The 13,493-nt window shown below is 40.8% G+C and overlaps 3 protein-coding genes across 6 annotated transcripts; 2 read left to right on the plus strand and 1 right to left on the minus strand.

Annotated features, from left to right (window-relative positions):
- The first annotated feature begins 1,349 nt into the window (after positions 1 to 1,349).
- LOC116921206 (caveolin-1) lies at positions 1,350 to 5,531 on the plus strand. Its single transcript, XM_032927462.2, has 5 exons — positions 1,350 to 1,525; positions 3,308 to 3,525; positions 3,596 to 3,793; positions 4,435 to 4,677; positions 4,750 to 5,531. The coding sequence occupies exons 2-5, from the start codon at positions 3,340 to 3,342 to the stop codon at positions 4,855 to 4,857; spliced, it is 735 nt and encodes a 244-aa protein (XP_032783353.2). The 5' UTR covers positions 1,350 to 1,525; positions 3,308 to 3,339; the 3' UTR covers positions 4,858 to 5,531.
- Positions 5,532 to 5,638: 107 nt separating this feature from the next.
- On the plus strand, positions 5,639 to 10,803 carry LOC116921196 (myotubularin-related protein 8). 3 transcript variants are annotated; one of them, XM_045173136.1, is made up of 12 exons: positions 5,662 to 5,760; positions 5,831 to 5,937; positions 7,566 to 7,682; positions 7,786 to 7,948; positions 8,012 to 8,169; positions 8,312 to 8,437; positions 8,545 to 8,679; positions 8,737 to 9,022; positions 9,098 to 9,429; positions 9,497 to 9,705; positions 9,777 to 10,137; positions 10,250 to 10,803. In XM_045173136.1, exons 3-12 carry the CDS (start codon positions 7,581 to 7,583, stop codon positions 10,400 to 10,402), a joined length of 2,025 nt encoding a protein of 674 aa, XP_045029071.1. In that variant the 5' UTR covers positions 5,662 to 5,760; positions 5,831 to 5,937; positions 7,566 to 7,580; the 3' UTR covers positions 10,403 to 10,803. The 3 variants fall into 3 exon arrangements, with proteins under 3 accessions (XP_045029070.1, XP_045029071.1, XP_032783341.2); XM_045173135.1 differs by lacking the exon at positions 5,831 to 5,937 and having other exon boundaries at positions 5,639 to 5,760; XM_032927450.2 differs by lacking the exons at positions 5,662 to 5,760; positions 5,831 to 5,937 and adding an exon at positions 6,518 to 7,462.
- Positions 10,804 to 11,055: 252 nt separating this feature from the next.
- Positions 11,056 to 13,284, minus strand: LOC116921198 (SPARC). Of its 2 annotated transcripts, XM_045173162.1 has the most exons (8): positions 13,100 to 13,284; positions 12,550 to 12,628; positions 12,414 to 12,488; positions 12,106 to 12,342; positions 11,894 to 12,040; positions 11,612 to 11,814; positions 11,401 to 11,548; positions 11,056 to 11,321 (listed from the first exon to the last, which is right to left on the minus strand). In XM_045173162.1, exons 3-8 carry the CDS (start codon positions 12,486 to 12,488, stop codon positions 11,271 to 11,273), a joined length of 861 nt encoding a protein of 286 aa, XP_045029097.1. In that variant the 5' UTR covers positions 12,550 to 12,628; positions 13,100 to 13,284; the 3' UTR covers positions 11,056 to 11,270. The 2 variants fall into 2 exon arrangements, with proteins under 2 accessions (XP_045029097.1, XP_032783349.2); XM_032927458.2 differs by lacking the exon at positions 12,550 to 12,628 and having other exon boundaries at positions 13,100 to 13,259.
- Positions 13,285 to 13,493: the final 209 nt, after the last annotated feature.

Here is a 13,493-nt window from a genome sequence, read left to right on the forward strand (position 1 = left end):
TACGAACCACACCACAAACGACCCATCACAGACCTAATCAAATTCCACCTTTTTTTCTTTTTTGAATTCACGGGAAATGGCACCTCATTTGAATGTAACAGTCAACCGGTGCTTAACTATACGTATTTCCTCTCTGACCTGTTGATGAGATTTCTTTTTATCTCTTTAATGGAGTTAAACACGTTGGTGCACACCCTTAATATATACAATGTCCCTTCTATAGAATCAAAGTTAAACATTTCGAAATTTATATATTTTTTTTTACCTCCCCTCGATTTTTTTTTCCTTTCGTTCCTTTTTTGTCCATTTCAGATTAAATTTTTTCAAGGTCGTGACTCTTTTTATTGTTATTTTCCCGACTAGAAAAACTTAAAGAAAAACTTGTTGTTTCGATTGTGAAGATCCCGCAGGGTAAAATGGACCCTTTTTTTTTTATTTTATCTATTTAACATATTTTCCGTTTTATTATTACGATTTTTTGTTTTTCTCTTTCGATAGACCAGGCGCCTTTAAAAAGAAAGGGGAAAAATCACACGTGTTTGGCCGTCATCATTTGATTACGTTTTATTTTCTTAACGCGTCTGCTCTAGAAAAGGCCCTTCCGTTCAACATTGGAAAAAAAAAAGGGTCGTCTGTCGTCATGGCAACCGTAAATTTAAAACAGACAATGGGGGGAGTTTGTTTCCAGAAAGAAAAAAGAGGGCTTCTGTGTTTCTCTTTTAAAAACCAACTAATAACACAACTAACACTTTAGGATAGTTTTTGTTCCATCCATCGTTAGACTTTAGGGACATGGTAAAAAGATTTTTGTTTCCTACCATGTGGGCAGCATTTGTGAAACAAATCAAAAATGATTTCGTGTGTGTGTGTGTGTGTCTCTTGTCTTTTTAAGGCAATATATATATACTACCCTCTTCTTCTGTTCGGAAAAATTCTTGTGTCGTGTCGGGAACGGGTCACGCCATCGCTGACAATTTATTTTCTTTTTGGTCTGAGTCACACTCTTTGTGAGAAACAAAAACAAGCATAGACACTTTCCAACAAGAAAAGAAAAATTCTTCTTTTTTTTTTTGTTATCTAGAAAGTTTTTTCGAAAATGTCTTCTGGTGGGGTCGAAAAAGAAAGAAAAGCCCGCGGAGCGCCCAAAAACCGCAGGGATGCGCGCCCTCTCGATTCGAAAAAGGGAGCCAATGGGGGACGATGAAGGGAGGAGCTTGAAATGCATTTGACCAATGAGAATAGAGGAAATTGCTTGTTGTAGCAATGGGTCCCACACAAGTCGGGAAAAGGGCGCGCAAAACGGCACGTACCGGGGGGATATGCGACTTAAAGAGAGAAAAAAGTAACGTGTTACCATACAGTTTGAGATCCTTTTGGTTAGCGGACTTACAAGCCGAAACCTTCAGAAGCGTCCCTTCATTCGAAGCGTCCAAACGTGTCTTTCTGTATCTCTGCATTATTGTCTTCGATCGACCAATCGGCTCGTTCTTCCTATCCTACTGGAACATCATCACCAACTAAAGAGGTTCGTTCATTTAAAAAAAAAATTTAAACATAATTGCATTGTTGGGTAATGGCGCTGGGTTTGCTAGTTAACGTTTTCAACCCCGTGGGAGGTTGTGATCTGTCGTTACAGATCATTTCTCAATGCTCCATTTGAAATTGGATGCTTTTGTGAGAAACGAGTCTAGTCTTGTCTAAAATGGATTCTTCTACTTGTCTGGGCTAAAAGGAGGGGGAGACAGCTGTAAAGCGAAGACCCCCTCCCCCTCCAAACTTCTTTTATTGTATACGACATCTTTTGAAAACCAGTCCACCTTGACATTGACGAAGGCAAAAGATTTTTTTTTCTTTTTCAGTTTAAATGCTTCTTGCATTCAAGCAGGAAATGAATCACCGCGTTTTCTCTTAAATGAACGCTTTTGATAACGATTAACACTTGCGAGAAACTCAAGTTAAGCTGAGGGTAGACCAACAACCCAGAAAGAAAGGAAAAAGAGATAAGATGGGATAAATTGTTAACGGTTTTTTTTCCTTCTTCCTCTTTAAAAATAGTGGCCTTCAATTTCTTTCTCCCCCCCTCCCTCCTGAAAAAAGATACATACAATAACCCCCTCCTTGACCAGTTTTTTTCTTATCTCCCCTCCTTTTTCACCTTCTTGTAAATTTAATCCTCCAGCACAGGTTTCTTCTTCTCGATGGCTTCAATAGAACGAGGCCTATTCAATTCGTTTCAGGTCGAAGCTTTTTTTTTTTTATCTCTCTTTTGGTTATCTAAAGAAATAAGAGTAGCCGGAAAATAAATGTTTGACCTTTTTTTTTTTTTTTAATCCACACGCCATCGACGACAATAGTTAACAGCCAACGAGAACAATAGAATTGTGCGACTAGTAACAAAATCTGAAAATCGTTAAGCTTTTTTTTTCTTTTTCAATTTACTAGACAATCCTTGTATGGAAACCCATCAACTTTTGTGTGTGTGTCATCCACCTGCTGAATTCCACCCCTTTTCCTACGTTTGGCTTGAAATGATAACCTTCAGATGTAATCCTCTCTCCCCCTTTGAATGACGTAAATAATATTCAATGTCAAAGTTAAGCGGGAATTAGTTATGTTGGCAGATGTCCCCTCCCTCCCACCTTTTTTTTTGTGTCCCATCCAAACAAAATAAAATTTTTAAATGGGTCGTAATGAAGAGATGAAGCCAGGTGTGTTTCCTGTTCACAAATTTTTAGCCGTCATCGTATTGCGAGAAAGGTGTGCATGTCTGTGTGTCAGAAGGGACGGCTGTAACAGTTGGCGTCAAGTTGGCAATGGCCAAAAACATAAGGAAACAGACACAAAAATTATATAGGTAGACTGTTGATGGCGGAAGTTGAGCACACACACACCCTCCTAGAGCTCTTTTGTTAACTCATTAGCCATACTGTCTGCGTTAACGTAACCGTGGCAACCCCCTTATAAACAACAAAAAAAAATGAACCATCGTTACAACCCCAAGGGGTCGAGAAAAAAAGTTCCAATTTACATTTTTCCTCGTAAATAAAAGCGCCCTCATTGATTGTGTTAAGCCTTTTTTTTTATAGCCAAAAAAAAATGTCGGTCAACATTTTTTTGTGGTGGGAAATGTTCGCTCGTTCCGGATTCTTTTTTTTTTTTTTGTATATTTAAACTTGCCGCTCTTAAAAATACAGCACAAAAGCCGCTTCTTTTTAACGAGGGGGAAGTGTGGGAAGACCTGTCGATTTACATCAGAAACTAACTACTTTTTTCTTCCCCCATTATTATTTTATTTTTATTTTTTTAGTCAATTTAAAAATCATATAATTCAACAAAAAAATGGCCGAAACCAAATCCGCTTCCCGCTCCGGCTCGAAATTGAACTTGAACGAGTCCACTATGCCATTGTTGGACGATGAGGCTCACGAAAAGGCCGAGACTCCCGAAAAGGATGTCATTGAAATGAAGGAAAAGGCATCCACCACATCGGAGGGTGAAAAGGACGACTCTAACCCTGAAAAGATTGTAAGTTTATCTCTTTTAAACCAAAAAAAAAAAGTCGTCTGAGGTGGAAATTAAATTCTGTGTTAAATAGGAGGAAGAGAAGAAGGACGGTGACGATGAAAGCGGCGACAAGAAGAAGAAGAAGAAGGAGAAGAAGGAAAAGAAAGAGAAAAAAGAAAAGAAGGAGAAAACGGCCTGCCATCGCCGGACACAAAGCTGCGTCCAGACTTTCACCGTCGGTCTGAACGTTCTCGACCGTGACGAGAAGCACATCAACGACACCATCAACGTAAGTGAATGGAATGTGCAGCTCCTTTCTCTCTCTCTCTCTCTTCGTCTTCCGTTTTTTTTTGTGTTTTGTTTATACGCACCATAACCCCGTCGCAAAGTATAAACATCTGCTCGTCGCTAATACGAACCAGATCACTTCCCTCAACGTTTTGCTTCCCAGTTGTTGGAATGTGATAAGTTGAGAGCCAGACGGCCTGGCGTTTTGAGTCGGCCACCTATCGGTTTCATTCGAAATTCTTGCGAGTGGGGAACACGAAAGTTCTTGACCGGATTGAACGAATTTCCTGTGTGTCAAAACTCCACCACAATTGGGAATGGTTTCCCGTTCTGCCTTTAGCCCCTCTGTCTTAGATGCGCACGCACTTCCCTGTTCCTTGTTCAACCTAAAAAAGAAAACAACACACGCACTCGAATAAAAGATGGCCTCTTGCGTGTGAGGGTTTACCACACAAAGTCGAGCTGGTAACGACAACAATATGACACGCTGACATAGGGGGGGGGATGGTCGTTAAAAGCTCATTGCATAGGTCTACCCTAGAATCAACCGAGATGATTATTGACATCGTGATGATGGAAAAAGATACTCGTCGTCACGAAAACATAATTCACAATTTTTTTGTTTGATTTTTTAAAAAATAGTTGAACTTTGAAGACATCTTGGCTGAACCGGATGTCGCCCATGGATTCGATCCGATCTGGCGCTCGGCTTTCATCCTCTTCACCGGTACGCGCTTCTGGATTTATCGTCTGCTATCGGCCATCCTTGCCCTGCCATTGGCCCTCGTGTGGGGTATTACCTTCTCGCTCATCACCTTCTTCTCCGTTTGGTTCGCAACGCCCATTTTGCGTATCATGGATGTCTTCCTCTTCTACATTCGAAGGGTATAATCAATTTGTCATGATTCAATTAGTAGAATTTTAATTAATTGTTTGAAAAAAAACAAAAAAAAACAGGTCTGGGTCGCTTTGGTGCAGACGACGTTGGAACCGGTTGCCAATGCTGTTGGCGGTTGCTTTTCCAATGTTAAATTGACGCATAACAATCAAGTGCAGACAGTCTAAAACGTCAACAACACAACAACATTTTCTCGCAGGGATTGATGGAAAGAGAAAAGCGACATCGAGATAGTCGAAACGATACAGTGTCTTGCATTTTTTTTAGTTTATTTTCATTTTCTTTGACGAAATTGAATAGATGATAAAAATGTATCGTGTGTGACATCCATGTTTGGGTCCCAATTGCCTTATTCAAAACCATTATCTTTTTTTTTACGTCTCCCATCCCATACATCTTTTCTGTTTCTTTCTCTTTGGGTTTGTTTTGTTGTTCTATGTGTTTTTATACCGACATGTCAGACTCCTCACAACCCGTTTCGTCGTCATCGTCGTGAAACTTCACTGGTTTATGATTTTTCAACACATACTTTTACGGTATTTTTTTAGAAATTACATTTTTACTGACAACACGCATGGAATAAATCGCCGACACTCCCCGCATGTTCAACTGCAAATATGTTCAAAAAGAAAATGTTTGGTGTTGTTATTCTGTGTGTGAGCAATTCATTTTTTATTTCTTTTTTTCTTGTGGAAACAGTAGAAGCTAAACGAATTTTGCGAAAGAGAAAAAAAAAATCATTCATATAGTTTTAGATAAAAAAAAGAATCACGGATGATAGAAATAATAATAAATAATTGAAAAAGGAAGCAATGAGATTTTAAATACACGGTTGTTTGAATATTTTGTTCTTTTTATTTGATTATTTTAAAAAAATATTTACTCTAGAAAACTAAGCCAACAGATGGCGCAAAATGCAGTTGTTAATTCATGCAACGCTAGATGGCACAACTTGTGAGAAGGCATTAAAGTAAACACGTGAAGAGTTCGCAACTGTCAAATATTATTCGGCGATTGGAAAGCAAACAGAATCTCCGGTCGTCCCCATGGAAGTCATCAAAACTCCTAAAGTATGTTCATTTGATTGCTGGCATTGGCCCAAAATGTGCTTTTTACTTTCCTTTTCTTTTAAACATAAAGCTTTTTTTGTGTGTTCCGGCTGTTTTGTTGTGAAAACTCTCGAAGACGGATCGAATGACGTGCTTCAGGGATGTTGACAAATTCTGTGTTGATTCATCAAGTGTGAGGTGAGCGATCGATTACCTGCCTCCTCTCCCTATCAATCCAACAGGGATACCCTGTGACCTAAATCAGTGACAGCAAACACAATTGCGTTCAGCTTGGAAGGAAATCATGTTTCTTTCCATTCAGCCCTACGTACTACCAGACAACAATATAAATGCTAATCAGGTTTTTCTTTTCGCTCTAAAAAAATCCTTTGAGAATTCATTCCAACATTTCTTTGCCATCTTTCAGTTGGGAAACGACGATTTTCGTTTTTTTTTTTTGGTGGGAGGTTTTGTTTGTAAAATGTTTCCCACCATTTATTAGCACTGACAACAGCAAAAAAATAAGCCTGAATTATGCATTCATGAAGACTCCCAAAAACCACTGGATATGTTCCTCCTCAGCTATGATGTGGGGGCGGATATCGGAGCCGGTTTCTGCGCGCGCCGCTAACACGATCGCTCCCTTCGTCCTCGCAAAGTTTCTCGTTTTTGCTGCTAGACTAAAAATCGATCGCGCATCGTGAGAGCATTAAGGCCAGTAGCGAGAGAAGACTTTCAGGGAGCACACCCTCCCTTATTCCCCCCTCCCCCTTCGTGTCACGAAAACCGACCGACGATTCCCGACCAGTTAGAACGGTAGCGAGTTCAGAAGCAGTCGTCAGCTTGGCTCCTATTTGTTGTGTCCTTTTTTTAGATCATTCTCACTGATATCGCCCATCAAACCGTCAAAAAGATCACAGATATAATCACATTCACACACACTTCCCCTTAATCCTTCATTTTTCCTTCTTCTTCCTTTCTTTCTTTCCGAGAAATCCAAAATCTTGACACTTTCTTTTTGTTTGTGGTATAATAATTGCTTTAGTGGAAAAAGATCTCCCCCCAGAAAACTCTTCAATCCTATCGCCTCGTGTCATCGACTAAATATCTTCCTTTTCCTCATTTTTTTTTTCTTTCTTTTATCCTTTTTGGCTTGTTCCTCACTTAAATCCGTCCGTCATTGTTTGACTTGTGCTCTCCCTCCATCCAGTGATCGATCGATATAGCATAAGCGGGTTGTGTACACCTTCTTTCGCATTAGGACCAGTTAACGAAGTCATTTCGGGTGGGGGACATTTGAATTTCGATGAACTGCGCAACATATCCGTGGATGAAATTGGCTCATAGTGTCACCATTCCGTGCGTGAGTCAGATGCTGTCGTCGAATGTCGCTACTGTAGGAGGCGGTGGAGAACATGATTCAATTGGAAAGTCAACTGACTCGAGTGACGGCAAGTCAGAAACGAATCAGGGCAGTGGTCCCGACGGCCAACTCAATCGCAGTTTAAGCTTTGACGGAAGGCGAAAAGTTTGGGCCAGAGTTGAGGCCCACTGGGCACGGGTCACCCTCGATCGTTCAGTTCCTTCCGGCACGGCCAACTCGGCCGACAAACACGATCCTCAGGGAGCTATTGGTGAACAACCATTTTATCAGCGCATTCGATCCTGGTTGACAAACAATCCTCAAACGCAAACTTATCAACAAAGTCCAGTCATGACGAAAGTACACAGCAGCCCAAATCAATTAAACTCATATATTTATGAGCCATACAAAATCACGCCGCACAAAATAATCATCTTTTATTTATTTGTCCCATCTTTGACAGATTGAAAATGTGCGGATGCTGGACCGCTATAACAACAGGAAACCATCGACTGGCACCTTATACTTGACTGCCACTCATCTGATATTCGTCGATCCGGATGCGAAGAAGGAAACTTGGGTATTGGATTCATTTCTTTTCGCCCCGTTCCGCTTTTCGAGTTGTCATCAGTTCCACCCGTTGAACAAATTGATGAACCAATGATTTGATCATTTTCGTTCAGGTTCTACTGATGCATGTAGCGACCGTGCAAAAGCTGCCTTTATCGACCGTTGGTGCACCCCTGCAGATCCGATGCAAGACATTTTTGTCAGTGACTTTCGTGTTGCCTCGCGAACGGGAATGCCACGACCTCTATACAAGCCTCATGCAAATGTCCCAGCCATGTAAAAGAATAGATTTTTTTTTTTTTTTAACTAAATATCTGTCAATGTTCTTTTTTATTTCAGTCCATATAGAAGATCTTTATTGCTTTCATTACACCTCGAGTTTGGAAGAAATCCCCCGGACGGCTGGATGGACTTTTTTCGATCTGGAAACTGAATTCCAGCGAATGGGCGTTCCTAATTCCAACTGGACCATGACCAATCTGAACAAAGACTATCAGGTTCGTTAGTGTACATAGATCTTGCTTTTTTCTTTTGGATCAATATCACGATCTAATCGATAAAAAGAAGCTGTGCGTGGTGATCATTTTATTCCGCAACTACCACCATCCCTTGACAACGATATCTATTTATATTATATAGTTGTGTGACACTTATCCGCAATGCCTGTTCGTTCCATCTTCTGTATCGACAATCGTTTTGGTTGGTAGCGCCAGTTTTCGCAGTAAAGGACGTCTTCCCGTTTTGACTTATTTACATAAAAATCAGGTAAAAAAAAAAACATACACAAATTTATACGCACAGCCCATCCTTTTTTAAAAAGGACAAATGTAATTGCTTTTTTCTTTTTTTTTATCGATCTGTGCATTTCCCAGGCGGCCCTGTGCCGGTGCAGTCAACCTCTTTCTGGATTCAGCGCACGTTGCGTCGAAGATGAGCAACTCTTGAATGGTATAGTTCAGGCCAATCCCAATGCCAAGTTCATGTACGTTGTGGATACGAGACCAAGAGTAAGTATCTACGACATCGTACCTCAATCATTGGAGAATTCAACCATTTTCTTTTAGATAAACGCGATGGCCAACAGAGCCGCTGGCAAAGGTTATGAAAATGAGAATTTCTACGAGAACATCAAATTCCAGTTTTGTGGCATTGAGAATATTCATGTCATGCGAAGCAGTTTGTCTAAGCTGCTGGAAGCCTGTGAACTTAAAACTCCGTCCATGGCCGCCTTTATCAATGGTGTCCAGTCGAGCGGCTGGCTCCGCCATATCCACGCTATTTTAGACACTTCCCTGCTGGTCGCACGAAGTTTAAAGGAAGGTGTCAACGTACTCGTCCATTGCTCAGATGGTTCGCAAACATTAATGCAATGAATAATTCATGTTAAACTTGAATGGGTTTTTTTCTTTTTCTTGGAAATTCCAGGATGGGACAGAACAGCCCAAGTGTGCTCTCTCGCCCAGGTGCTACTGGATCCTTATTACCGCACTTTGCAGGGCTTTCAATCGCTGATTGAAAAGGATTGGCTTTCATTCGGTCATAAATTCACCGATAGATGTGGTTACCTCCAAAGTGATGCTAAAGAAACGTCACCTGTCTTCACTCAGTTGGTCGACTGCATGTGGCAACTCCAACGAGCCCATCCGTCAGCCTTCCAGTTCAGTGAGCGTCTCTTACTCCACTTACACGATCACGTGTATTCCAGTCAGTATGGCACGTTCGTCGGCAATTGCGAAAAGGATCGACTCGATTTGAAAGTAAAACTATTCAAATCAAAAATAGAAAAAAGACATTCGTGACGACTTTTTTCTTTCATGTGGCAAGCTGTCAGATAGGACCTACTCTCTATGGGGTAACATTGCCTCCCACCTGGATGAGTTCCTCAATCCTCTGTACCAAAGTGATGCCTACACCGAACTGCTGGAGCCTAATCTAGTGCCATCCAACATTCTGTTTTGGAGAGGACTCTACTGTCGTTTTGAAAGTGGAGTTCATCCAAGGGAGTCCATTGCGGATGTCTTACTCGCCACCAGGTAACTTGTTTATCACCCATCTTTTATTTCTCTTTGAAATTACGAATAATTTGAATTGATGGATTTGACAGGGACCATTCCACTTCATTGGAAATGCACATTGCCCACCTGCAAAAGCGTATCACTGCTATGAAAACGTTGCTTGACGTATCGACGCCAGTGACGGATAACCGACTAGCAGTGGATGATGAAGACGATGAGCAACAACTCGGTCTTCGTTTGAAGAAGAGCATGCAAGTGGTGGATGATCACCCATTATCGACGTCGAAATCAGCTGATTCCGTCTTCTCTGATGGGCCCAATATTGAGAACTCAATCACGTCATCGTATCAGCTGCGCCGTGAAATCGATTCCGTCTGCATCGACTGGCGTAGCCTGCGCAATATCAAAGAGTGCGTCTGCTCCACACCGTTCGATCATTCCAGCAAGAAAGTGAGTCATTATTTTCTTTTTTCTCATTTTTCTAAGCCCATTCATCAATCATCGACAGACAGGCTAACGCACACAGACACACAAAATTTATGCATTTACCATATTCATACAGTCACACTGTTGGCGATGCGGGGAAGTGTTTTGTACAAGATGTCTGGACAAGCAAACTCCCCTACCGGGCCACGCTACTCATCGGCCGGTGCCTGTCTGCCGGGCATGTTATAGAGAAGTTCGACTTTCATCATCATCCATCACTTCCACTTAAGTGGATACGCGAAGAAAAGAAGGTTTGGGGTGAAAAGAAGAACAGCGAGAGAAAGGAAAAAAAGGTCGATATTATTAGCAATAGTCAACTTTTCTTTTCTACGTTTTCCCTCTTGTTGTTTGCCTTTTTGGCGCGGATTTGTTTCTAGATGAAACGCCGATCAATTTCATTTACTTCCGTCTGTATTTCCGCTATTTTAAGGAGAGATCTTTATTCGTTTATCTTTATTTAGATCATTTGTTTTTCAATTGAAAAAACAATCCTTGCGTGTACATATACCGCTGTGCACTTGATGTTTTTATCGTCAGCTTAAAACAAACAAACTCTCTACTTCTATAATAGTGCGTGTTGATAATGGAGGGGAAATCTCCATCCGAAAAATATATGAAAAATTAACAAAATTTTTATTCTTTTGTTTTTTTTTTTTTAGGTCTGCAATTGTATTGTAGCTATCAGGCCTTTGCGAGTCCAAAAAAAAAGAAAAGAAATTTTGGTTGGGCAGAAACAAGGCAACAAGATGTGTTTCAAAAGTAGAAGAAATTCCATGGCAGTGATGAAGTACTCAGTTGTGGTGCTCCTGCACTGTTCCTCCCCTCATCCAAAAAGAATAATGAGCCAACAAAAGAAAAAAACCAAAACATTTGTAACTGAAATTTAAGAGAGAAAAAAAACGAATACCAGTTCCATGCGTTTGAGAACATGCACAGGTATTTGTTTATCATAGTTTTATTCAGGGGTTGTTGTAAAACAAGGCAACTTTGAATTTCACTGGAAATTTGTCTTTTTTTTTTTTAAAGCATTAATTAAAAAAAAACATCAATAGAAATTAGTAAGAATTAAGTAGCGACCCTTGGTAAAACAAAATGTTTTACAAGCTATTTTCATCTCTGACGTCATCGCATTTGTCTTCAATCTCCTCCTGTTGAATTGATTCAAAAAAGAAAAATGTCGTTTGGAAAAAAGAAATGGAATTTCGTAGTCACATGAAGTCTACAAACCTCTGTGAGTTCCAGACATTTCCCCCACTCTTGGAGCGTGATAAAATGATCGTTGTCTGCGTCACAGCCGTCCAGGAAGGGCTGGATGCAATGCTCTAAAGCGAGAAGAGGGGCCCGAATGGGGAACAATTCATGGCGGGACACTTTCCTGCATCAATTTTGTGTATTGATTATTGGCGTTTAAAATTGAGTGTGTGCGGTGTCAAATTACCTGTCATGGGGATGGCCATCCAAGTCGCAGAACTTCCAAATGGCGGCATTGGCCCACCTACGGCTGTTATCCTTTTCGGCTTCACGTTCCAATTTGAGGAAATGGGGACTCAAGTCGTGACGATCGGCCAAATCCCTCATGACGTTAAAGAGCCAATCGCGCATCCGCCGTGGGAAATCAGCCATCTCATCCGGCGTGCATTGCTGCGAGAAAAGTTCCAATCGATTATTAATTATTTGCTTTAATTGATTAACAAAAGATTGAAAAGAAAAGGAAACGTACAGGTACGTCACGGCAGGTACCGAAATACTCGACGTGGGCGTGATCGTATTTGGGATCGACGCATCCAGCCGATCCGGACTTGCAGAGGCAACGCATACGGTAGAGTTCGCAATCGGAATTCCATGTTTCATTTTGATTGCTGCAAATCTGCAATTTAATTAAAACTGGTTTAATGTTTGAACAGATTCCAATCATTAGTGGATCAAATGTACCATGCGACGTGGATCCTTCTCCTCGGGGCAGTGATCCATGCAGACACATTCGGCGACACCATTTTCGTTGACGCGGCACTCCTTTCCAGCGCCGCAATGTTTCTTGGCGCAAAGGTTATCCTTCAGGGCCACTTCGTCATCAAGCAAAACATCGATGGCGTCTTGAATGTCCAACTGTTCAACGGGTTTCTCTTCTTTGCCGTCCACAATCTTCTTAACCTTTTTGGTAACTTTGCGCTGACAAATGGTCAAACATTACGTCACTATGATCTTTCTAAAGAAAGCAAATGTTTAAATGTTTATTTTACCTTTTTTTCGTGAGCTTCAACAGTCAACAGCAGACAGGCCGTAATGGCTAGGACGATAAGCCACTTGAACTGCATCTACACATGAATTTTTATTTTGGTTTGAATAACATTTTCTTATTTAAAAAAAATAATGTACAGTTAAACAACTGCGGCGTGTTGGAAGTAGATAGTAGTTTTTCGAAGAGGCGAGTAGAGGGAAATGAATCCTGTATTGCCTGAAGGATATTTGGGAATAAAACAACCCGCTATCACATTACCAGACAGTTCGGTTGCTGCGCGTGAGACTTTTAACATGCGTCCCAAATTCTCTTTCCCTTTTTTTTTTTCTCACTGCTCAACTATTTTTCTCTGGGAATTTTTTTTTAAAGGAAAAAAAAAAAAGCAGACGAGGCGAGGGTCGAGACCTCTTAAAGGGGCGGGACTTGTAATCCGTGAGTATATACACACAGTCTCGCCGGAGTGAAAGAAAATGGAAAGAACAAACAAAGACTTCAATTTTTTTTTTAAATTACCCTCCATTGCTAATTTTCTTGTAATTAGTCAACCACGTCAAGTGTTCTGCTTTAAAGATAAGCAAATGAAAGAAATGATACGACTGAGCTGATCATCAACTTGTTTACAGAAAAAAAAGGAATTCACTTTGGACAAAAAGGTTCAAAAGAAAAAGCTTTTGACCGGACTCTTACCTTTGAAAATTTGTCCTTGTGAAGAACTTTAATCCAGCAAATGGATGTGCAATACGAGCAGGAGCTCGAAGAGCTTCAACTTTTTTTTTCTTCTTCCTCGTCGAGTACAGAGACGTCAAGTTACGACGAATGGCTGACGATGACTGGCCTCTTGCTGCTGGAACATAGCGTCTGGTATTATTCCGTCACCAGGCACTTCTTGCTCGAACTGTTTTTTAAATATATTTTTATCCCAGGCGCGCCAAGGCGGAGGTTAAAGATTTAGGAAGTTTGGAAAAAGCCTTGCCCCTTTGTCGTGTCAACATCCAACGCCGTTGAAGTCGAGTTTATTTGCAGACGCACGATGCACACAGCGTTGTGTATTCTTTCGTTCTCTTTCATTTTCCATTCGTAT

The sequence above is a fragment of the Daphnia magna genome, linkage group LG4 (assembly GCF_020631705.1).
Source record: "Daphnia magna isolate NIES linkage group LG4, ASM2063170v1.1, whole genome shotgun sequence".
NCBI lineage: Eukaryota > Metazoa > Arthropoda > Branchiopoda > Diplostraca > Daphniidae > Daphnia > Daphnia magna.

What these genes read in the sequence shown, in the direction of transcription:
- LOC116921198 (XM_045173162.1), bottom strand. Translation starts at nt 12,488, where the DNA reads ATGCAGTTCAAGTGGCTTATCGTCCTAGCCATTACGGCCTGTCTGCTG. An exon ending in AGAAGGATCCACGTCGCATG is followed by an intron (nt 12,041 to 12,105) that starts GTACATTTGATC and finishes ATTAAATTGCAG; the next exon opens with ATTTGCAGCAATCAAAATGA. An exon ending in GATGGCCATCCCCATGACAG is followed by an intron (nt 11,549 to 11,611) that starts GTAATTTGACAC and finishes AAATTGATGCAG; the next exon opens with GAAAGTGTCCCGCCATGAAT.
- LOC116921196 (XM_032927450.2), top strand. Translation starts at nt 7,046, where the DNA reads ATGAACTGCGCAACATATCCGTGGATGAAATTGGCTCATAGTGTCACC. An exon ending in CATGCAAATGTCCCAGCCAT is followed by an intron (nt 7,949 to 8,011) that starts GTAAAAGAATAG and finishes TTTTTATTTCAG; the next exon opens with TCCATATAGAAGATCTTTAT. An exon ending in ACTCGTCCATTGCTCAGATG is followed by an intron (nt 9,023 to 9,097) that starts GTTCGCAAACAT and finishes TGGAAATTCCAG; the next exon opens with GATGGGACAGAACAGCCCAA.
- LOC116921206 (XM_032927462.2), top strand. Translation starts at nt 3,340, where the DNA reads ATGGCCGAAACCAAATCCGCTTCCCGCTCCGGCTCGAAATTGAACTTG. An exon ending in ACATCAACGACACCATCAAC is followed by an intron (nt 3,794 to 4,434) that starts GTAAGTGAATGG and finishes TTTAAAAAATAG; the next exon opens with TTGAACTTTGAAGACATCTT. An exon ending in TCCTCTTCTACATTCGAAGG is followed by an intron (nt 4,678 to 4,749) that starts GTATAATCAATT and finishes AAAAAAAAACAG; the next exon opens with GTCTGGGTCGCTTTGGTGCA.